This window comes from Sciurus vulgaris (assembly GCF_902686455.1).
Source record: "Sciurus vulgaris genome assembly, chromosome: 8".
Classification (NCBI taxonomy): domain Eukaryota; kingdom Metazoa; phylum Chordata; class Mammalia; order Rodentia; family Sciuridae; genus Sciurus; species Sciurus vulgaris.
Window position 1 is genome coordinate 74526088 of NC_136468.1, and position 25050 is coordinate 74551137.

Genomic DNA, 25050 nt, shown 5'->3' on the forward strand with positions numbered 1-25050 from the left:
GCACTATTTCTGACCTTGAGTTTCTTTTACTAGATGCTTTTTAAAATCTGAGGAGTAAGACAATATTTCCAAAATGAATTTTTTTCTGCAATTTTGCAACAGTAAATATTCCAAATAGGATTAATATATTGTTCTGGTTTGTGTGCCATATTTAGTCCTTTGCATTCCATTCCAGGCCTGTATCTTAAAAATGTCTGCCGTCTTATAATTTGTGTGTGTGAAATATTTATCTGTAGCCCCCCTTTCTTTGAAGGGGAACGAGAAGTAAGTGAATGATAATGATTCTCCCTATGTAAGAAATTGGGCTCAAATTTAGTGATCAGTTTAATTTTATTGAACTAGTTAATGGTTTCTTAACCTCAAAGCACAGAAACCAGATGTCCCAGTTTTTAATCTTGTGTTTCTTTGCTGGCTAGAAATGTTAATTTTTCTTTTTCACTTTTTAAATCTTAAAAGGAAAGTTATAATGCAATTTAAATTATACGTTTAATTTGTTTAAATTTGTGTAAATGTAATATTACCAATTTGTATCTCTTATTCTTTGACTTAATAAGTGTCATAGCCAGGAGAACTCATCCAAACATGTTTATATGACTTAAATCCTTGTCCAAGGGCAAAAATGAGCTGAGTTACAAATAAAACCAAGTCTGCCATTTGTTTTAAGTATGTAAGAACTTGTCTAGCATGCACAACATGCACAAGGCCCTGGGTGCAAATCTCCAGCCTGTCCCCCACCCAAAAAAAGGGGGGATTGATGAAAATACATAGGAAGATTTGAAATAGAATTTGTATAGCTGGGCACAGTGGCACATAACCTATAATCCTAGTGACTTAGGAGGCTGAGGCCAGCCTCAGCAACTTAGCAAAACCCTAAGGAACTTAGCCAGACCCTGTCTCCAAATAAAATATAAAAAGGGCTGGCACCCTGGATTCAGTCCCCAGTACCAAAAAGAGTTTGTGTAACAGGTGAGTCGCTTTGAGTTGTTCAAAGCTTTTAGGTAGTGTAATTGTTTTTTTATGGTATTAATATGGAAACCTAGCAGTATGATGAATTATTTCTGGGAGACCTTAAAAACGTTCTGAAGGTGGTAGAAAAAAAAAAGTTATGACGAAGTGACTTATGGGTAAGATTTTAAAGAACAAGTTGGTTAGATACTAATAATTGTTTTTCAGAGTTGAAACTGGGAATTAATACTCCTTTGTGAGAACATGCCTGGCTTATTGTTTGTGTAGGAGTGGTCTCTGGAGCCAAGCTGCTTAGGATTATATCTCTCTTCTGCGTTTACTAGTTGTACAGTGTCTGGCAACAACTGCTTATGTCTCCATGTCCTTATCTTTAAAATAGAATAATAGTAATAACCTCGTAGAGTTGTTGAGAACACATGATGGGTACAGTGTAAGTGGCAACCTTAATGTGTTGACTGAATTGAATGTTGCTTTCTCCCTCCAGCAGGAGTCTGCTAGTGGCCTTTTAGGAACTCTGGAAACTTAAAATAAGACAGAGGCTATTAGGTGGGCAGAATTACAGATTATTGGGGATGTAATATGCTGGTCTAAAACTGCCTCAGGAAAATATACTGAAGTATGGTATTCAGCATTTTCCTGCCTCAGAAAAATAGTCTCCCTGTTCCATCCCCCACCTGACCTGACAGAGGAGGTGGTACAGTGGGGGAGAGGAAAAAGATAAGACCAATAACAAAGATTTCCTAGGGGTAACTGATATCCCTTAGATTCAGAGGAAGCAACTCAATATTCTTCCTGTTTCTTACCTTAGTTTATAGGGCAACTGACCTTTTGTAAAAATGTCCCCATACCTTGACAAAGATATTCTGCTTTATTGAGCAAGGATTGAAGGGGGAAAAAAAAGTCCTTTTTTTTTTTTTTTTTTTTTTTTTTTTTAAAGGGTTGGGCTTCAAACCCAGGGCCGGCACTCTGCCATTGAACTACACCCTAGCCCATGATTTTTATTTCTTAACACTTAGGGTAGCTCTCTAAGACCCAGCTTACTTCATCTTGCTTAGAATCAGTACTCCGGTGACTTCTATGTAGAAATACTAGTTTGGGGAATGAAATTTGAGACCTTGCATTTAACCCTGACTAAACTCTTCTAGAAGTTTTATTTGATTTCATTTTATCCTAATTCTACTTAATTTTTGAAATCATTTAATTTTGTTATGCTATTACTTAGGTAACAATCTTCAGCCACCCAGTTTGTTGTACTTATATTAGATTGAACAGGCTATATATGTTATAACATTAAAAAACATTAGGGATTAATATATGTTTATGTGCAGTCTATATATTATTAGTATTTCATTTAATCTTTATTAATACCTGTGAAACATGAGTAGTATTAACTGTTTGCATTATACATAAGAGGAGACCGAGGCACAGATGGCTAGTATGAATATGCCCAAGGTTGTAAGTGTGCATGCTTGTGATTCAAACAATGCAAAATGGATGCTTTATATGTGATTAAGTTGCTTAATCCAGGTACTTCACAAGTTTTTAGAAAATGCAAGTTCTAGCTATATAAATTCCTCTAAATCTGGAATTCTGATATAATAGTTAATGCTTCAGAATTTACTGACAATTTTATTTATTTATTTATTTATTTATTTATTTATTTATTTATTTATTTTTTGCAGTGCTGGAAATTGAACCTAGGGCCTTGTGCTTGCAAAGCCAAGCACTCTACCAACTGAGCTATATCCCCAGCCCTATTTATCTTATTTAATCCTTAACTGTTGTGTGGGAGGGTGGATATTTTCTTTTTACAGATGATAAAACAGATTCATAATTCTTTTTTTTAATAGATATTTTTTAGTTGTAGGTGGACATAATACCTTTATTTTTTTTTAATGTGATGCTGAGGATTGAACCCAGGGCCTCGCTTATGCCAGGCAAGCACTCTACCACTGAGCCACAACCCCAGCCCCAGATTTGTAATTCTTAAAACAGTATAGTGGGTAGTAAATTTGAAATTCTAGTCCAGGATTTTTGACCTTGCTGTATAATAATGACTGCTTTTTTTTCCCCATTATCGATATTGAAGTATTATAGATAGAGCTTGTATCCCTGGAAACCCTACTTTTTACTTGTCCTAGAGTACATAGTTTTATTATTATAGTTGTCCTAAACTCCAGTAAATAGATTTTTGGATGCTGCTTCTGTACTACTTTTTTTTATGAGTTACATATATGTATGTATACATGTATAGTTACATATATATATGTATATATACACTCACATAAAGGAAGGGAAAATGTAACATCTACATATATGTATGTATATATATATACACACATATGTGTATGTATACATATCTCCAAGCACTTTATGAAGACATTTTTCTAAACTATTATACATTTCTTTCCCATGTTTTAGTATTTTATTGAACTCAGCAATTTGTCACCTATGGATTTTTTTTGGTGTGTGCTGGATAATTTTTTGTGTTTGGGGCTGTCTTGTTTTTTATTTATTCATCTTTATAGATTTTCAAATCTTTCATACTTCTTTTTTAAAATAATGTTGAAGAACAAGTAGCCAATAAAATGAATAGGAAACAACCAGACCTTTAGATAACACTTGTTTCTTTTAAATTGTTGTCATCATAATATAATCAAATTTATTGGAATTTTAAATATAGAGATAAACATACTTTTAATCTGTTTTAATACCTTTATTGCCTTCTTGTTTTTGGTACCAGGGTGCTTAACCACTGTGCCACATCCCCACTAAGTTGCTAGGGCCTTGCTAAATTGCTGAGACTGGTTTGAAACTCAGATTCTCCTGCCTAAGCCTCCCCAGCTACTGGAATTACAGGTGTGCACCACTGTACCAAGCTGTTGCATCTTATTTTAATGCACATTATCTATTTAACTTAGATATAGGTTGAATTGGAACGTATGAGGAAAACATTTGTTTGAACAGTTAAGTATATACAATCCGAAATATCAACAATAAGAGAAAATGTATGCGCTTAAAAGCAAGAGTAGCCGGGCATGATGGCACACTCCTGTAATCTCAGTGGCTGGGAGGCTGAGGCAGGAGGATCAAGAGTTCAAAGCCAGCCTCAGCAACAGTGGAGGCACAAAGCAACTCAGTGAGATCCTATCTCTAAGTAAAATACAAAAAATAGGGCTGGGGATGTGGCTACGTGCTTGAGTGCCCCTGAGTTCAATCCCTGGTACCAAGAAAAAAAAAAAAAGAAGGCAAGAATATCATTAATTTCAAATTTATTTTCCACAGAATAGTCTTTTTCTACTTTAAACATTAAAAGAAATGGATTGCCAGGTGCAGTGGTACACACCTGTAATCCCAGTGGCTCAGGAGTCTGACAGGAAGATCGAGAGTTCAAAGTCAGCCTCAACACTGGCAACTCAGTGAGACCCTCTCTCTAAATAAAATACAAAATTGGGCTGGGTATGTGGCTCAGTGGCTCAGTGCCCCTGAGCTCAATCCCTGGTACCCCAAAAATAAAAATAAAACATTAAAAGAAATCATATTTACATACTTTTCAAAGATTAGATAATCATATGTACAATTTGAAGAATGTCCAGAATGTGAGCTGCTTCTCCTAATAAATTGATTATTACATGTAATGCAAAAAAAATATGTTAGAACAAGTATGAACAAATAGAACTACAGATTGCTCATCTGGCTTCTTGGATGTGTCTGCTCTAATTTTGGTTAGCTAAATAAGATTGAATTGTCTAGGATTTTATTTTTTAATTCTCATTTTTGCAGTACCGGCATTGAATCCAGGGGTGCTCTACCACCAAACTATATCCCCAGCTATTTTTGGTTTTTATTTTGAGACAGGGTGTCACTTAGTAGTTGAGACTAGCCTCAAACTTGTGATCCTCCTGCCTCAATCTTCTCAGTTGCTGGGATTAGAGGTGTGTTCCACTGCCACTGCCTGTCTTAAGTTTTTAATGTGGTTATAAAATGAAATTGGGAAGACTGAGGGTACAACTTAGAGGTAGAGGGCTTGCCTAGTATGTGTGACGCCTTGGGTTTGATCCCCAGTACACCTGCCCCCACCCGTATAAGTGGAGTTAGGAAATAGAGAGAGACTTCTTAAATGTATAGCAGGTTAACAAGGTAATTCTTAATCAGTTAGGTGATAGCAAGTAATGTATCTTATTGCCTTAAATAATTTAATCACTTGGATTGTATAACTGATGTGAATGCTTTGTTGCTTATTTGAAATATGACAGTGAATTAGAAATTAGGTAGTTTAAAAAGCATTACCATTACCAATAGCTTATACCTTTGGAATAAGTATAATTGAATTTCCCCCCAATGAGTGGTTTGGGATTGGGTAGCCAAAGAGTAGGAGCTGTATTAATGTACGAATGTTTCACTGAACTTTTTGAAACCCCAGTAATGTCTTATATTATTGGGAGCACAATAAGTGTTGAACGCACCTGGATATATTTGGAAGGGGAATGTTAATTGTTTTGTGGTAATTAGCATTTCTGGATTAAAATTTTGCATGATAATATAAATATGTCTGGGTGCCAAAATCTTTAAATCTCTTACGTTTTTGCATTGCTCTGTACAACTAGGTGTTTTTCAAAGGTAAGCTGTTCCTTGTTAACTATAGGAGAGGTTTTATCAAATTAAAACAAAAACATAACAACTGAAACAAAATTGCTTTCCTTTTCAGGACTTTTTTTATGAAGACATGGAATCTTTGACACAGATGCTTAGGGCTCTGGCTACAGATGGAAATAAACACCGGGCCAAAGTGGACAAGAGAAAGCAGCGGTCTGTTTTCAGAGACGTCCTGAGGGCGGTGGAGGTAGGCCTCTTAAATACTTGTAATAATTTGAAATTGGATTATTTCAGGCTGAACTTGACAATTAAGTCATTTTGTTGATTGAATTTCTTATTCATTCAAAATTTCCTCATTTAAGACCAAGCAGATTTTTAACGTAAGTGAAGAACTTTTTTTTTCCTTACAGAGGCAAATTTAATACTGATGTATAAAGGTACTTTATTTTTAGCACTCCTGTAATTCCAGCAGCTCCCAAGGCTAAGGCAGGAGAATTGAAAGTTCAAAGCCAGTCTCAGCCACTTAGCGAGGCCCTGTCTATAAAATACACTGTAGGGCAGTTTTTTGAGAATAACTGCATTATCAAAAAGTCATTTAACCTGATGAATACATGAAAATTTAGAATGGGAATTTAATCTAGGGATGCTGAGTTCCCACTCCAGATCTGGTTTTGTTGTGTTCCCTGTGATTCTCATATGTATCCTACTTTCTTTATTTTGATCTACTTTTTATGAAGTGCAACTTTGGATATAAAGTAGATCCTCTGGGATCTAAATACTTTGGTTATGGTGACTGTAACTGCATTCTAGTAAGTTCTATTTACTCTGGATTTTATAATCTAAAGACAAAAACAAAACCCTCTAACTAGAGCAGACATCAGTTGCTAAGAATTGAAATTAGTTTTGTAATTAGTGTGGCAGTGTTCCTAAATTAAATAAATCATTTCAGAAATAACTATAAACTACTTCTATATTTAGAAATTTTGAGTGTGATAGTATAACCTTCAAAGATAGGATGAGGATGCGACCTAGATTTTCTGGATTAGATTTGCAGATTTCCTGTCTCGATGCATTCCCTGTTAAGTAATAGATTGTAAGGGGTTGACAACACCTATTGACAGGCATCTGTTGATAAGCACCTCTGCTTAGGCCAGCTGTAGCACTCAGCACCAATTATTCTGAAATCTCAGTTTACACACCAGCATTATCAAGCCTCTTGTTTATTATCATTCCTCAGCCCTGGTAAAATTGGAAACCACTCTTATCCTCTAGTGATCTACTCTTCCAGGCCTTCCCTATCCTTTCTTCATCTCAGAATTTAAGCCCCTCTGTTCTTCCATAGAGATTCCTGTTCCTCCAGCCTCTGCTTCAGTGCACTAACTCTTAGCAATACAGTTACCTCCTTTTTAGGGAAAAGGGAATAAAGAACAATAAGTAGCAAAGCTAAAATTTAAACCCATTGTACTTTGCTCTTTCAGAAGGGCCAAATGCTGAGAAGTCAAGTGTTTCAAATAAATCTGTCAATTTGATCATTAGTGACCTTTTATAAGAGTAACTTCAGTAGACTGGTGGGAAAAAAGCCAGATTGAAGTGAACTAGAAAGTGAATGGGGAGCTGGGTGCAATAGAACATGCCTGTAATTCCAGTAACTTGGGAGGCTGAGAAGGGAGGATTGCAAGTTTGAGGCTACCCTCAGCAAATTAACAAGGTCTTGTCTTAAAATTTAAAAAATTAAATAAATAAAAAGAACTGGGATATAGCTCAGTGATTTAATCCCCAGTACTGGGGATTGGGGGTAAGAAAAGAAAATGGGAGTGAATAAGCAGAGATGGTGTATCCCAGCAGTTCTTTTAAAAGGCATGACTATAAGTGGGAAGAGGAAGAGATAGCTGTAGTGCTGAATTGTAGAGAGTTTGTTGTAGAGAAAATTTGAAAATATAAGGGAAAGATTGGGATTCACCTTGAATTAGGGAGCAAAGGTGGGGTCTGATACATTTAGAATAGAGGGAGGAATAGGTAAGGATGCAGATGAGTTCATAGAGGTTGGGTGGGTGCGAAATAAGAGTTCTTCCCTGGTGTCTCAGTGTTTTCTGAAACGAGGTTGAAATAATAAGGTGTGACTATTTTTTTTAGCTGTTGGTAAACCCCAGGTGACCACTCAGTCTGTGCCTTACAGACATGCTTTCTCTTGTCCCTCTAATAACTTTCATGTGGTATAGGTATAGGTAGCCTCTTTTTGAAGGCAAAGGAGCAGATTCAAGGAGGTTAAATCAGAAATTGCCAAGGCAGTGAGTGGCATGTCCAAGTTTAGTATTCACGTTTTTTTCCATTACATTGTATTCTGTGTCTGCTGAGAGAGAAAGGGTATGGGTAGATGTGGGATGGGCAGTTGCACCTCAAGTTTCATTGCCATGTTTCTCCTTTCCCATGATAGTTGGATGATCTATTTCTCGTTATTAAATATTCACAATTCTAAAAAGAATTAAGCAGTTGGTTTTCTTATCAAGTTCTGTCGCCTTTCTGGGTGACATTATCCATCAGGAAAGCCCTATCCTATATTTGTTCCGTTGACTTTATTTCCATTTTTCTTGGGCTGTACTCATGGCTCCAAGATAGAAATGGTGTTCTGGTAAAATGGTTCCATTTCTGAAATCTTAACCTCAGGTGTCACCTCTTGTTTTCTTAATAACCCTGGTGTGAGACCTTCTGGCGCCTCATGGTTGTTGGATCTCCTTTAGCTTGGTCTTCCCACTGTAATCTTTACTATTTTTCCTAGATCCCTTCTGCTCATCAGTTCACACCTTACCTTGTGCTATTTTTGCCTTTCAGACTACTCACAACCTTCTACTCTTCTCCTGGACCCATTACAAACATTTTATCTTTTTTCTAGTTTCTTTTTTTTTTTTTTTTTTTTTTTGTACCAGATATTGAACCCAGGGATGCTTAACCACTGAGCCATATCCCCAGCCCTTTATTAGATTTTATTCAGAGATACAGGGTTTCATTGAGTTGCCTAAGGTCTTTTTTCCTAGTTTCTTGAATGCTTTCAAAATTTTTAAGTGTGTTCTCCCCAGTGTAGTTTTGTCATTAATATTTATTCTAACTTAGTTGTATCTTTACACAGTTAGACAAATTCTGTGCCCTTACAGAATAGTAATTCTTAGTCTACATTTTTGATACAGAAGTATCGATTGAAAATATTGTTCACAGTATCTCAGCATGTATCTTCTCTGTTTGGAAATTGCATTTATGTAATATCTCTTTGGACTATTTTTAGTGCCTCTGATGACTTTGCTTTTTTTTTTGGCTAGGAACGGGATTTTCCAACGGAAACTGTTAAATTTGGTCCTGAACGCATGTATATTGATAGCTGGGTCAAGAAACACACCTATGACACCTTCAAGGAGGTTCTTGGATCAGGAATGCAGTACCACTTGCAGGTGAGTGAGTGATGCCTTTTACATGTTTGCTTATGAATTAGGGAGCTGCCTTGAATGTAGATCACTTACTTGGCGTTTGAAGTTAATTGATTATCCGAAAGCCTTCATGTGTTAGAAAAAAGTAAATTTATTTTTGAAATTAATACATCTGTGAAACAATTTTTGTATTGTATAAATCTGGAATGTTACTGATAACTTTATGAAAACAAATGGCTTCAGTTAAGAACTCTTGGATTCAAGGCATTGTAAAACAATTTGCCCGTTTACTGAGAAATAGAAAATAAGTGACTTAAAGTTCGTATTTGTAGTTCCACATAACTTCTGTTAATCAGATTTGTTTAGTAGTGGAAAAGAGCTGTGATATTTAATATTGAACCTTATCTCTGTTTCTTTCACATAAGTCAAATGAATTCCTTCGCAATGTATTTGAACTTGGACCCCCAGTGCTGCTCGATGCTGCAACACTTAAAACGATGAAGATTTCTCGTTTTGAAAGGGTAGGTTTTGTTTTTGTTTTTAATAGAATTAAATGCATAATGAAAACTGGAGCTAAAGATTTGATTTTTTTTTTTTTTTTTTTTGCGGTGCTGGGTATCGAACCCAGGGCCTTGTACATGCAAGGCAAGCACTCTACCAACTGAGCTATCTCCCCAGCCCTTGATTTTTTTTTTTAAGGATTTGATTCTGTCTGGTGACAGAACTTAGCTGTGTCTACTGATATGTATGAAGTTTTAGTTTTTCATAATGTTTCCACATAGCAGTTTTATTCATTTAGTGTGTGTATGGGAGGGGGGTTTAATAAAATTTTTTAACCTGTAATCCTACAACTGTAACACAAAAACGAGTATTTACACATATTTCCTTTGTATAAGATAATAGCTTACTTAATACTAGATTCATTTTACAAATAAGGAAAACTGCTCAGGAGTTTGTAACATTAGATGGTGATTAATGTTATTTTCACTTTTATTTTAAAACCCAGGGAAGTCTACCACTGAGTTACATCCTCAGTCTTTTTTATTTTTTATTTTGAGACAGGGTCTCACTAAGCCCTGCTAAGTTGCCAATGCTGCCCTGGAACTTGGGATCCTCTTGCCTCAGCCTCCTGAGGTTTAAGGCATCTCTGCCACGCAAACCCTACCCCGCCCCCACTCACTTTCACTTTTAATATTTCAAAAATCTTTAATTATATTTGTTTTCAAAATCAACATGCTATTTATATAATGTAGACTGTTTTAAGTGTAAATTCAGTCCCATTTAAACATTTCCATCAGCTCAAAAGAAAACCTTTTATCCATAGGCAGCCAGCCACTCCCTATCTGGCTTTTCCCTCAGCCACTGCCAAGCTCGAATGTTTCCTGTCTCTGCATTTACCTGTGCTGGATTTTTCATGTAAATGGAAAGAATGGCTTTTTTCTTTTGACATAATGTTGTCAAGGTTCATCCATGTTGTGGCATGCATCAGAACTTCATGTTAGATGGTACATACCTGTAATACCACTAGCTTGGGAGGCTGAGGCAGGAAGATCATGAGTTCAAAGCCAGCCTCAGCAATTTAGTGAGCCCCTAAGTAATTCAGCGAGAACCTGTCTCAAAATAAAATATAAAAAAAGACTGGGAATGTGGCTTGGTGGTTAAGTGCCCCTGGGTTCAATCCCTGGTACCAAAAAAACAAAGCAAAAAAAGCTTCATTCATATTTTTGGTTGAATAATAATCTATTATATGATATGCCTTGTTTTGCTTATTCGTTTATCAGTTTATTTGTACTTTTCCACCTTTCAGCCATTATCAGTAGAGCTGTGTAAACATTCACATAGGGCTTTTGTTTTCTTCTTGATATTGGAGGTTATAGAATTAAGAGTGGAATTGCTGGGTCATATGGTAATTTTATATTGAACTGTTTGAGAAACCACCAGACTGTCTTCTGTTAGCTGCTGCATTATTTTACATTTGTGACAACAGAGTTTAAATGTTCCATTTTCTTCATTCCTCATCAGTGCTTGCTATTATTGTTCATTTAAAATTTTTATTTATAGCCATCTTAGTGGGTGCATGAAATGTGTAATATTTTTATTGAACTTTTGTATTTAATCTGTTTTATGGTGATGAGATTGTTAGTTTAAAACTTTGTAGTGAATATTAAGCATTTTTACATACTTTTAAATTATTTCTTCAAGGAAATTTCCTACTTGGAAATGGAGGGTAAATTATGACTTTTTGATGTGTTTTGCCAAATTACTTTCCAGAGTTATCCTGTCATTTTTAATTTCTCCAGTAGTGAATAAACACATGTAGCTGTCACACACAGATTTGACAGCTTTGGGTTTGTAATTTTAAAACTATGTTAATTTAATGAGTGTTAAAATGGCACCCCCTTTTCTTATATTAATTGACAACTGGGTAGGACTTCTTATTCACATTAGTCATGATTCATCGTTTTCTTGATCACATTAATTGATGCCCTTGTTTACGTTTTTGGTTGGAATGTACTTAATATTTTACAAAGTTGGTTAATAACTTTCTAAATATGGAGTAGCCATATGTTCTTAATTTTCTTATTCACTCTTCATGTTTGTAAACATTTAAAATATTAATAGGGTCAGATTAGTTCATTTCTTTCCTTTGTGATTTTTGCCCTTTTCCCCCCTATTTTATAAGAATATTTTATTAAGTTTTATTGATCCTGTGTATTTTCCCGTTCTTCATTTCAGCATTTATACAATTCTGCAGCTTTCAAAGCACGAACAAAAGCACGAAGCAAATGTCGAGATAAGAGAACAGATGTTGGAGAATTCTTCTAGATTTCTAGCACTTGCCAAATATTTTCTAATATTTTTCTTTTTCCTTTTAATTTTTAGGTATTTCTAATGTATATGAACTTTAGAGACAGTTTTTATCTTGGGTCAACTTAGGTGACTTTTATAGTAGGGATGGGTTATTCCTTATAATTTAATGTATAGTATTGTAAATGATGATTTCTGATTATTGAATATTCTCTGTAAATATCATCAGTAAACACGAATAAAGTGTAATGTTTGGTCATACTCTATTTATGAAGAGAGCAAAAGGATGGTATTTCACTTGATTTCATGATGCAAAAAATTAGACAAGGTTTAATTTCTTATACTGTGGTTGTCAAAAATACTGATTATAATGATGTGTACCTACAAGTTCTTTAACTTAATCTCTTAAATATAAATTTCTGATACAGTTTTTGGGAGCTAGTTCCTCTGGAAAAGCTGCTGTGTTTTGAATTTTAAATGGAATGTAACTTTTTAATTTTAATTGTCACTGGGATCTACTAAAGGTATTATACCATGAGACTTTACAAAAGCTGCTCTTAAATTAAAGGCCATTCATTTCAGCTGTTGGGAGTTCATGGTGAATTAGCCTATGCCAGAAATAACCTCTGAGAGAGCAGTAACACTATTTTATCTGCTGTATGAAACCTTGTTCTTTTTACTTTGAAATAAAATAAAGATGTTTGCACACTGAAAGTGCTTTTTTTATACTAACAAACATTACTTACAGCTTTGAGACACAGAGTTCAAAATTACTCAAGCCAGGTAGGAAGGGAGTGAGACAAAGCTTTATTTGTATATTTGAAAATATTACAATGAAAAAAATGCAGCAATGTATAATTGGGATTCAAATTACTAAGAGTATTATTGCTTGGTTGTCCTTATGATGAGGTGTTTTATTGTATGAAAAGTTGTACACTTTTTGACAATGCATTAAAATTTAATTGTTAAATTTGAGTTTAAATTATATAGCTTAAGCAACACATGCAGTTCAGAATCCATATACCTGATCCTTTGGTTTTCTTGCTGTAGAAACGGTAAGGGATGGAAGCATGTACATTGTAGAAAGAAATTTCAAAATCACTTCAGATATTTTTTTTTCCAAATCGTGTCCTTCCCCTCCCACATCCCCAATAACTCCTAGAAAGTGTGATGTACCTAATAAGTGAAAATCATTATGGTGTCACTCATGGAATTCCATCCCTCTGATACAGCACAGTAGGAAGCAGATTGAAATCTAAAACTTGGGTTTGCGGTTAAGGATGTGCAGTCAAGACCCCCAGACTCTGGGAGTTGGGTGAAAGCAGGCTTGTGGCAAGCAGCCTGCAAACTCATTTATTGCAGGAACAGCCATACATTTTATAGGTTTCTTACCCAATCACAATGTGCCATGGGGGATCAGACCACCAGGCTTCTATATGGTTCCCTTGGTAACAGTAGGTCAATTTGGTACAGTTGTTTACTTTCCTAGGTAGGGGAAGCAGAACGCTCCTCCCTGAAAGTTTACACACTTGAGACATTCACTGCTGCCAGCCAAGAACTAGGATTTCTCCCAACATTTGTTGTTACTTCTTATATTCCACGTAGGCTAGAATCATGGAAGAGACTTCAAGTAGTGTTTACTTCCTACATTTTCTGTTCCATGTTTGTATAATATTTTTAAATATGAGTTTTGGTTAATCTTGATGGTTTGAAAGAATTTGATATGGTTCCTGCCCTATTTTGAGGCTCAAGGATTAATTTTGAATCAACATCTATGACTCAAGTCTGATGGCATTTACTTAATTTCCTGGGAATTTAATCTAGATACCCTGAGATAGTATTTGAAGTAAGCAAGAAGTACTTGAAAATGTCCCCAGATTAAATGATGTGAGAATATTTTCTTCAACAGGTACATGAAAGAAGATGAAATAGCATGTCTTGCTGTGCTCCTTTATTAGTGTTCTGGAAATCTAGTCTAAAGCCAATGTCATCACCCTCACTGATGTATAGTTGAATTCAGATTTTAATGTAATATTTGGATTCACATTTCATCTCTGCCATTTAATAACCAATGTATCCTTTTCTTAAAAAGATTTATTTTTAGACTGCATTTTGAACCATTGTATACAAATGGGGTACATCATTTCATTTCTGTGGTTGTGCATGATGTAGATTCATACCATTCATGTACAGGTACATAGGGTAATAATGTCTCATTCCACCATCTTTCATACTCCTGCCCCTCCCCCCTTTCATTTCCCTCTATGTAATCCAAAGTTCCTCCATTCTTCTCTCACCCCCCACTCCTGTTATGTATCATCATCCTTTGACAATTAAATATCTTAGTCTTGAACCTGGTGCAGCGGCACACGCCTGTAGTCTCAGCTACTCATATTTCCTTCACTTGCTGGGTCTATTGCCATGAAACTTGCCACTCATTTTGTAGCTACTTGGAAGTCCTAGAGTCATCTGCTACTATAATTTGGATCTTAAATGTCTCTCATCAGTCCGTGTGTTATAAAGTTTTGTTTTCCAGCGTATAGTATTGGGAGGTGGTGGAAGGAAGTTAGGTTGTTGAGAATTTGCTCTGAAAGGGGATATTGGTACTCTGGCCCCTTTCTCTCTCCCTCTTTACTTCCTGGCCTCCATGGGGTGAACAGCTTCCTCTTCCATGTGATTTCCACAACAATGTTCTCTCTTGCCACAGTCCTGAAGGGAATGGGGCCAAGTGACTATGGTCTGAAACCTCTGAAATGGAGCCAAAATAAACCTCTCTTTAAAAGTTTCTTTATCTGAGGTATTTTGTTATAGTAATGGAAAGCTGACTAACATGCCTACCATCATCCTAGTTATGATGACAAAGCCATTCTCCCTCCCTACATATTGCAGTTTTCTGTTTGGTCAGGAGTGGTTGCAGGTTAGTTGTCTCAGTGGCAGCTCCTGCCTGCTGCAAGATATTTATATACAAGAGTATGCCATGACAGAAGTGCTGGAAATGTGGTTTCAGCTTACGGTTCGTTAAGCCAAATAAGGACATTAATTTCAGTCTAATAAGAACCTCACCAATTATCAACTCAAGCAGGGTGTGGTGGTTTTGTTGTTTTAAAGCATAGTTTCAGTTATATATTCATTTATAACCTTAGACATTATGGGGAAAGTCAGTATTTGGAATCAATCTTGCATTGCTTGGCTAAATAAACATTAAACTGGCCACTAGTTTTGTGCCAGGGTTTGTGGGCCTCACGGAAACACTTGGGCGCTGAAGGAAGGCAAGAAAGACCTACAGAATTTATAGAAAGTTTTGTGGTAGTTGCTCCTGAATAATTAGTTGTTTTTTCCTGGTAACCGAGCAAAGCTCACCTTTTTGTAAGTAGTTTGCATGCATATTACTCTGAGACTATGATTCTTGAGTTTGGGATATGGTTGCATGTGCCCTGTGCTTTTAACTTTCAATAGAAATGATTTAAAATGGATATTAAAAATTACTTCATGAATCTGAAGAGGCATTGACTGAAGTGGTATTAACAAATTACCATGATTCACTCAAAAAAGCTGCTTATTAGCTTTGAATTAAGTCCTGTTGTAAAAATTCCAATTTTGTGGCAAGCAGTATCAGTGGGAGTTATTTTTATGGTTTGATACCCAGGCACCTGGCCTGTGGGGAAAAAATAAAGCACAAAGCAATTTTTAATAGACCACTATATTTGTGAAAATATTTATTTGTAGGTAGTGAAAAATTATTACATGCCCAAAACTCAGCTGTTAGCAATGATCTATTCTAGAGGAAACGGAAATTACTTACGTGTTTCAGTGGAAGATATCAATGTTCTTTTAAAAGATGTTGCTTTGGTCAATTTTGGTGAATAAGCAAATTTGCACTCTGGAGTCTGGAAGGAGGATTGAGTTAGTACCATCAGAATTGCTGGTCACACTGGTTCTCCAGCCTTGGTTGTTCCCAGATGCCCTCTTTTGGAGATGCCAAAGATAGAAACCCCTGGGTGTCAAACAGCTGTGACTCCCGTTTTCAAGCCATGTGATCTCGTATCCATTTACTAACTGAATCATTTGCAGACTCCTGGGACCATGGGCCACACCCAACTCAGTTTTCTCTGCTAGTTCTTTATTTCTATTTGCATGTTGCTCTTCATTAAACAATATATTGAAATAGCATCTGCTTGCATCGTGTCTTCACTCTGAAGAAATTTTCTTTCAGAGCGCTCTTTAGCATAGGTTGTTTTAGATTTTTCGGGAATCACCTTTTAACTAGGTGGCAAGGTCAGTAATTTGTAGATTTAATTAGCTGGACTATTCCTTGTGAGTCAGTTCTGATTTCCAAGCTAATCCTCCACTCTGTACAACCCTGATTATGCCTCTGTATGTGATTTAAGCAATAGCAGTTACATTCCTGAAGAGGAAGCTCAGGCTCAAGGATAATAAGTCAAAGATCTAAAAGAAGCATGCATCAGTCACCAAACCTAAAATAGAAACTGTTTGTTTGGAGCGATGATCCTATGACATGACATACAAACTTTTTTCCTGGTGAAATATTAGTATTTAGGATAACGAATAAAGAGATGATAAGATATAAAACACTTCTAGGAGAGTTTAGGAAATCTGTGACTTGCAGTCAGTATTTTTGGTCCTTAATTTTACTGCAAAGATAAGGTTTTATCTCTAATATCCTTTAACTTATTTGCTGCTACTGCTACTGGGTTTTTATTTTTGTGTTTGTTTTTGTTTTTGTTTTTTCATTTGATTATCAAATCAAGTTATTCCCTTAGGAATGTTACAGGAATATATTTGGAAGTCAGTATCTACTGTGGTTCAATAGCATCTTATTTAAATTACGTGTTCTTGTTAATTAAATTTTCAGGAAACCTAAAACACTTTTCAGTTTTAATTCTGAAAAAAAGAAGAAAAAATTAAAATGAGTTCACGACTTTTTGGGCTTCCAGTGTTTCTTATCTAGGGTCCCGGGAGCATATTTTAAATAAGTGCCAATAGGTTGTAGGTATTACAGGAAATCGCTGGGTCTTAATATAGTGTAGTTTGAGGTGTTTAGTAAATGGCTGATAATTTTTTCCAGATCTTCTAAAAATTTACACTGCCCTCTCCTACTGGATTTTGTTTCCTCCTAACTAATATAATTTTCATTCTGCAACTGGGTATTAAAGGAAAAAAAAAATTAAATAGTAGCAGGAAGTAAATAGTGTGTTGCCACCTGTAGACATAGTAGCGGGAAGTAAATTGTGTTGCCACCTATAGACATAGTAGCAGGAAGTAAAGTGTGTTGCCACCTATAGGCAGCCACAATATTTATTGCACTGACTTTACTGAAGTCTAAATAGATATCACATGAGCATTTTTCCCTCGACCTACTTCTGTTAGTGTACTTATTAACTGCCTCAAAAGTCTTTTCAAGACATATTTACACCCTAAATAAATATTTTAGGTGTTCCAACTTAAATAACAGAAGTCAAGGGCATTTAAACCTGGCACTGAGTAGGATCGTTCCCTACCCTAAGGAATTTTCAGTCCGTTGGGGAAATCATAGATGGAAGCCAACAAATGCAGTAAAGTGCTGTAGATGTTCTGATAGAAGAAGAATGCTCAGCATCCAGTCAGGGCACAAAAGAAAGGTCGGTTCTCTCAGGAGATTTGTGCTAAGTCTTTTTGTTGTTTTTTAGGGTACTAGGGATTGAACCCAGGGGGCTTTACCACTGAGCCACATTCCCAGTCCTTTTCATTTTTTAGTTTGAGACAGGGTCTCATTGAATTGCTGAGGCTGGCCTGGAACTTGCAGTTCTCCTGTGTCAGATCCTCTGAGTCACTTGGACCATCAAACCCAGCTTGAAAGAGGATTAGGGAGGGGTGTAGAAGAGAAAGGTAGCAGGAGGAAGGCCCAGTGATTCTGAACAAGAGCCTGGTTCTAGTTCTGCTAGATTTGGGGCATTTACCTGGCTGACCTCCAGTGTCCTCATTTGTGGAAAGGATGGGGGCTGGACTTAAAGCAGATCTAAAATCCTTTCCAGACCAAAAAAAACCCTCTATCACTATGAGACTGTCTCATGAAAAGAGAACCAAAGATGAGAAAGCTTTTCTAGTCGTTGAACTGGAGTCTAGCAGTGTTCCTCTGTACATCATCTAAGTTTACTAAAATTGTGTCCTAGAAACTCACAGCCAGCTAATGGCTAAAGGATAGATTTGGGGGTAAAGACTCATGCCATATTGAGGGAGAATATAACAATGTTGTATTAAAGCCTCATGCAATTTGAAAGTTTTCACAGTAATGTTTTCTTCTTTTAGAATGATTATGGCCACAGGCAGTCTTTATATTTATAGCTAGTCTTTCTGCACAAAGAATTTAAGACATCTCACTAAAGTATGAACAATGTCATAAAAGAGAAACATTTTAAAATCAATTATAAAATAAGAAAACAGATCCAGGGGAAATAAGATAGAATTGAGAAATCTAAGGAGGAGAAAAGACGATATGCAGATAAGCAGGGTATAAACAGTTGCATAATTTAAAAAAAAACTGGGGGTTGGGGGGCACACATTTGACAATGAGCTTCCTGGCCAGCAAAGCAAAAAGAATAATTAGAAAGTTGCCCATCAAAGGGAGTATTTTCCTCTGGATAAGCAAAGCCAGACCCTTACTTCAAAACAGCCTATGTGGGTGGTTCTCTGTATGCCTGTCTAGTTTCCTGTTGGCTCTGGTTCTTGTTGAGCTCCACAGCCCAGCCTCTTGTTTTTAATGTCATGTTTTCTTCCAGGGGCAATGAATCATTCTTTCCAGGACACTGGGTCTCGTGGTGTTTATGAAGATGGAAAGCTTTATGTCGTGGATTCCATAAATGACTTAAACAAACTAAACCTCTATCCTGCTGGATCACAGCATCTGTTCCGTATGTGTGCTCCTGGTGACTTGGTGGCTCTTCCTGGCTTCCAAGCTGCCTAAAAATGCCAAAGGCTAAGGTGGATGTGTGGGTGGTGGGGTAGGGGTAGGGAGCATTAGGAATAGCTTGGCAATGGAAATGCTATTTATTATTAGGCAATTTCTGCTTTTGTTCTTTGAGTATCCATGGGATTGTGGGCTTTCTTGGCTCCTAAGGAAGATTTGAACTCTTGTCTTTAAATCCTGGAAAAATCCTGTGGTGTTTCTACCTCTGAGAAGGGTGAAGCCTGCAGAACTGGACTCCCAAGGCCTGCTCACGCCCCTTGTCAATTGCAATTCCTCTTCACTAAGCACCACAGCTACCTTGATACTGCTGACCTTCCCCTAGGATTTTGTTTGATAGCATATTTTTGAGAAAATGCTCAACGTATTCACCAGTTATGAAAATATCATTAAAATTCTCTTGGGCAAAAAAATCAACTTCATTTTTCTCCTTATGAATTACAAATTGCCCAATTAAATAGTTAGAAAAGTCGGGGGGGGGGGTGGACAAAATCTGCTGAATACTAAAAGTGTATGTTTCTCACTAAATATTATAAATGGTTCTATCAGATCGTCTGAGCCCCTTCTTTTCTATCTTAATGCTGACGTTTGAACACTGGTGTGAATTGCCCATTTGCCATTTATTTCTTATCACTCTCAATTTACTATCCCAGTTTTATATCTATCATTCCCCTTCTAAATCGTTTTTTAGTTTTTTGCTTTTTTCATCATTTTAATGGGTTCAGATCTTCACCATTTTTTTTATTGCAGTGGATCTCAATAAAAGCAGGTGTTTGGGTGTTAATAATGGGGGGATGATATTGGATGTACTTATAGGACATGGGACATAAGCTACCCGTCTATCCATATTCAAGGAGCACAATTTATAGGATCAATTCCAAGAAGGAGAGCATACAAAAAGTAATTCAATGATCTCCTCTACCCCTGTTTCCGTATGTCTTACTCAGTTTAATCTGAGTGCTATTAGGTACCTAGGCCTTAAAAAAGTTACTGGATGCAGACAGTTCAAGGCTTGGGTGAACCAAACTATTTTATGAGCAGGTTGGATTTTCAGTTCAGCTCAAAACATTGCACAGAACCTTGGTTTCAGAGCATATCCATCTTAAAACCAGTTTTAAGAAACCAAAATATATCAGGGCCACTTTTGTTTAAATGGGTGTAGGCATGCTTGATTATTCCTATAATAAAAGGAATTTCTTGGGAGACACCCCAGAATGTTCAGTTTTCACCCAAGGAAGGTGGCCCACACCCAGCCATGTTTTGCTCCTGGGTTACTGTGGGAGAACTGTAGAGCCTCTGTTACTCTTAATCTTTTACTTCTCTGTCCCTCCCCAAAGAACAATCCATGTCCTGCTACTTCAGTACCAACAGAGTCTTAAAACAACTTTCCAAAGAGGCCTGATGATATAGCTTATCCTTGCTCATCCTTTGAATACCAATACAAAGAAAGGTAAACAATTCCAAAAATTGCACCTGTCCAAAGACATTCCTAATACATAAGTCACTTTCTAGGACTGTCAGAAGGAAAATGGGTGTATTCATTACTCATGTCTCTAACAATAGGCTGCTGTTCCTTTCTGCTGACAAGTTGCATGCTGAGGAGTTTTTGTCGTTGCTCTTTTTGTTTGTTTCCTATTAGCTCTAGAAGAGAAAACCCCAGACCTTGGCACACGCTCAGGAAATGGGAGGCGGAGTCTGTTCTTTATGGGGCTGCTAATTGCACTGATTGTCAGCTTGGCACTGGTTTTCTTCGTGATATTTCTAATAAGTAAGTACCACCAGCAGGGTTTTCATTACTAAGTGTACATAATTCATAGCTGGTTTTCCTAGCTGGTTGTTTAACTTTGCTCCTGGGATGAGTCAGTGCTTTCGGGTAGTCTAAGCTTCCCTTGGAAAACATGGGCAGAATGCACACTTCGAGTGAGACCCTTTGCTCAGAGACAAGGTCCCTGGGGCACAAGCCCACTGCACAAGGGCACAGTGCCCGAAGGTCACAAGTGTTTATGTTAAATACTTATATAACATTTAAATTTCTCCCTTGGAAACTCTAGCTCCATCAGGCAACTAGATCAGTTGCCTACCATTAATTCAGATCTGTAACAGGTAGTCACACTCAGGGTTCAGACCCCCTCTCAGATTTTCTCCTTTGCATATCACCTCAGAAATTAAAGCACCTGAGGTGGTGTTGGGGATATGGTCACGGCAGATTTTTTCTGGTTGACACTGTCCAGGCTGGTGTTTGCTCTTGGCCTGGGCCATGCATGCTGCGTTGTTGAGTGGCGTCACCAGCTTTTCCACATCATCTCCCAGCCTAGAGACCCTGAACCATCAGTGCTGCCCGGCTCCCTGCCTTGGGTCTGGGAGGGATGCAGTCCACCTGCCATGCTGTCCCCTCCTTCAGCATGTGATCTGTCCTGCAGAGCACCCCAGTTTTCTCACTCAGCTCACCTCTGTGTACTATCATCTGGAATTTTTTGATTCTTTCCCAGACCACTTAAGAATGCAAGGACCCTTAAGGGAGGAGGTTGTTTTGATACTCTTTTGCCTACATCCTCCACCCTGTCATTTTTTCTGCCCTTTTACACTTATAGGCTTCGGTGATTCTAAATGAGAAGTGGGGCCTCATCTTTGGAATGTCTCTGAGTTCATTCAGGAGCTGAGGAAGTGGAGGTGGAGGTGATGAGAGGAGAGAGGTGGGCAGAGTGCACCATCCTTGAGTTGCAGCTAACTTGTCTTCTTCCCCAATGACTTCTTCCTCCTTCCAGCCTAAAGGTGTTTAGCCTCAGGGGTTGGGGTTGGGGCTGGAGAGGAGGGGTGATGTTTAATGGCTTCTCTTTCACCCAGCCAGTGCCCTTGTGCACTTTGAAGCTAACATGTAAATTATCCTATAGCAATTGTGAACTTGCATTTAGCTACTGACTGGGGAAGGGTTGGCCCCTGAAACTGCAGGGCCAGAAAGAACACCTGGCTTACTATTTTGACATGTTATTCCAACATAATGTCCTGCCTGCCACACCTCACAGGGGTAATGGCCCTCTTAAACCAGTAGGGAATTTTGGTTATGTTTCTAAACAAGTGAGAAGACCACAGGAAATTCTCTTTTCTGTGGGGTAAGTGACAAGATTAAGGAAATGATAGTAACAAATGCTATAAAATGGGTGCTTACTCAGTCTGAGGCACTGTGTTACACATTTGATGTATGTTTGCTCAAAACATTCTAAAAACTGTATAGCTAGTGTAGGATCCATTATTATGCTGGAAATGAAGCTTAACATGCCAAGGTCACATAGCTAATAAGTGCCAAATTAGGGCTTAAAAGACTTCCTGACATCAAACATTATACTCTTTTTTATCCTCCTATTCTTGTTTAAATAGGATTTTTTTATTTGCCTTGAGCGCTTTATATTGAGGACAAAGTCATAATAAGTAAAAAACAGGAAGATGATGTGAATAGCGTCTCTTTATTGGACAATTACTAGGTGCCAGACGTGTGATTATCTTTAGACTTTACCTCTCAAGGTGGTGTCAAATATTTTTATTTTACTCATGAAAGACTAAGGCTCAGAGAGATCACCTCTCTGTGTTCATGAGGCTTACAGAGACAGACCTGGGATTTAAATCCTGGCCTATTTGGCTTTAGAGCTCTCCTGTGCATTCTACTGCCTGAGTTGAAGTAAGAATAAAATCATCTTCTGTTTTCAGATAAACCTTAATCCAGTGTGACATCAGAGTAGGCAGAGGCATCTGTAAATGAACTAGATCTGTCCTTATCTTTAATAGGGAAACCATTTTACTGTCTTGGGATTTGGTGCAAATGTGTATTCTTTTAATTGAAGCAAAATAACATATTCTTTATAACTCTGGCATTGTTACAAAATAATTACAAATATTTTATACTGATTATATTCTTATTAAACCATTCAGCCTATGTTTGTGTTATAATCTCTGCACTAAAGACAAATAATGGACAACAAGAATACATTACTATGGATTCCTGTCTGCCCCTGGTAGCCAGAGGAGTCAAGCAGCATATTCTACAGAATGCCAGTTCCATGGGATTAAAAAAAAAAAAAAAAAAGTGGGGGATCTCTGTGGTCAAATGAATTTGGGAACTGTTGGCCTAGGTAATGTTCAAGGTGTTTCTTTGCTTCCCGTGTATCTCTGAGGAGCAGGTGGGCATATATTTTCACTCCAACTTTCTCATCCTCGGAACCCTTTCTCTTTTCATGGAATTTATTTTGGGACTGGTGCACTGTAGACCAAAGGTAGGCGAGCATGGTTGCTACTTCCTTCTGGATTTGAGCAGTGTAGGAGGGTTGCAAGAGAAGAAATGATTTCATGTGTCATGGATTTGTTTCAGTCTCACGCTTTCGCCAGAAGTGTGTGGCATCTCTGCCTGACTCAGAAGCAAAGCTCAATTAAGACCCTTCTCTCATGTCTTGGACTATGTTTCATCCAATGTGATTTTTTCAGACATGAGGGAGAAGTAAGCACTGGGCAGTCAATTTGCCCCAAAGCTGAGAGGCAAACCTCTAATGGCTAGTTTACCTTCTCTGGTTAGTTCATCAGCCAAGCCCAGCAGCATGTTAATCAACATCATTCAGTCCCAGAAGATAACTTTGAGGAAAACTTGCCTGAAATAGAAATGATAAGGAGTTCAAAGATAAAGCACTGATTCTGTGCAGCATGTTTTGGAAATGTTAATTCCGATTAACAGACCTCAAAGGTTTTCATTCCCAGCTTACTATCCTACCGGGGTTCTGTTTATTTGGAAAATATTGTACTCTATTCTCAGGAGTGGTCTGAGGGGAATGATTAAACATTCATTATGAGCTGGTAATTCAGAACCAGCAGACATGTCAAAATAGGCTGGAAGCCAGAGAATGTCATTTTCCAAATGATGAGCAAAAGTCCTTTTCTGAGAATGGGCCTGGATATGTGGCAGTATAAAAATCACTTCTGGAGAAATAATTGGGCACACTGGCAGTTTACTTTGGTTGCTCACAGCCATATCTTTCTTAGCCAAAATCTGGGTGGAACTGCCAGTGGTGGTCTAGACTGGCACTAAGAGAGTGTAAAAATAAACCATTTAATATGCATTTACAGTTTTCTCCAGTTTCTTTCCTGAGTTTCTGGAACTCATGGATATTGGAACAGGGCCTCGCCAAGAATGCCTCTCAGTGCTGATGAGCCCCAGTGGGACATACTGGAAACCATTGTAACACAGTCTGTTTTTCATTTTCAAGTTCAAACTGGAAACAAGATGGATGATGTGTCGAGAAGACTAACAGCTGAGGGAAAGGACATAGATGATCTTAAGAAAATCAACAACATGATCATAAAGCGACTCAACCAACTGGACTTGGAGAAGAACTAGAGAACTGATCTTCCAAGAGCAATCTGCTAACACCTGGAGCTCCTCACTTTCCTGGGGTGCACTGGGTCAAGGGCTAAAAAGTGCCCTGCGTTTAGGCAATGGATTGATTATCTGATCAGCAAAACCAGCCTGGTCAGGGAGGTGAGCAGCTCCTAGGCAAGTTTGGAGTTAGCTGGAAAGGGGTGCATGGGACCCAGTCTCATTTTCTGGTAGGATGCTTCAGCTTTAATGTGGTTAGGGTGGTTGGCTAGCACGCAGGAGACTCGGCAATGTACACACAACTTCTCTTTTAAGAGGAGTTTGGTCTAGAACCGGTTCACTGCCAGTGAAAGTTCATGACGCCTCACACACCGGTGCAGATTCCTGCGCAAGCCTAAGAAATTCAGTTACCTATGCCGAAGGGAACCCGGTGATGGCCGTTTTCAACAAAAGACATTCTTCTGCTTAGGTAATTAGACTTTGACTCTGTTTCCCCAGGGTCAGTGATGGGCAGGCTTCAGAGCTGGTTGCTGTCTGATGATTGCTGGTGGCAACATGGGTAGGAATTATGTGTGTATGGTGGGGTCGGAAAACAACAGAGAAAGCCTAATTGATGTTTACTGAGTTCCTACTCTGTGCAAATCATGCTACTCCAGAGCCACTCACATTCATGTGGAACTAGGGAGAGGTAAAGTTATATAGAATTACATAAGCCACATTTACTTTGTTTCTCATGAAAAAAAAAGAAGCCCCTCAGCACCCTGCTCATTAATTTGGAAGAAATATGATAAATTCGTGGCCTTTGCTAAACTACAGTAGGAAATTGTGTACTTGGAATATTTGGAAACTGTCTTCTTATAGCAAAATAAGGTACATGGTATCTGACATAAGAGAGGGCATGAAATTAATGATTTTTAAAAGCATGAGTCTTAGATAGTTTTTATTTA

At 37.6% G+C, this 25050-nt stretch overlaps 2 protein-coding genes across 4 annotated transcripts in view; both read left to right on the forward strand.

Moving 5' to 3' along the window:
* Positions 1 to 12500, forward strand: part of IFRD1 (interferon related developmental regulator 1) — a 60261-nt gene extending 47761 nt beyond the window's left edge. For all 3 annotated transcript variants that reach the window (XM_079149359.1, XM_079149357.1, XM_079149358.1), the window contains exons 9-12: positions 5675 to 5809; positions 8874 to 9002; positions 9404 to 9499; positions 11715 to 12500. In XM_079149359.1, the coding sequence (XP_079005485.1) occupies positions 5675 to 5809; positions 8874 to 9002; positions 9404 to 9499; positions 11715 to 11804 (450 nt within the window). In that variant the 3' untranslated portion in view covers positions 11805 to 12500. The remainder of the gene's footprint in view (positions 1 to 5674; positions 5810 to 8873; positions 9003 to 9403; positions 9500 to 11714) is intronic.
* A 2299-nt stretch (positions 12501 to 14799) lies between these two features.
* On the forward strand, positions 14800 to 25024 carry LSMEM1 (leucine rich single-pass membrane protein 1). The gene is made up of 4 exons (XM_079149364.1): positions 14800 to 15152; positions 18563 to 18694; positions 20387 to 20515; positions 23994 to 25024. The coding sequence occupies exons 2-4, from the start codon at positions 18568 to 18570 to the stop codon at positions 24122 to 24124; spliced, it is 387 nt and encodes a 128-aa protein (XP_079005490.1). The 5' UTR covers positions 14800 to 15152; positions 18563 to 18567; the 3' UTR covers positions 24125 to 25024.
* Positions 25025 to 25050: the final 26 nt, after the last annotated feature.

Excerpts from the sequence above, each read along its gene's own strand:
- LSMEM1 (XM_079149364.1), top strand. The coding sequence starts at position 18,568 with ATGAATCATTCTTTCCAGGACACTGGGTCTCGTGGTGTTTATGAAGAT. Across the intron at positions 18,695-20,386 it reads TGGATCACAGCATCTGTTCC|CTCTAGAAGAGAAAACCCCA; the intron begins GTATGTGTGCTC and ends GTTTCCTATTAG. Across the intron at positions 20,516-23,993 it reads CTTCGTGATATTTCTAATAA|TTCAAACTGGAAACAAGATG; the intron begins GTAAGTACCACC and ends TTCATTTTCAAG.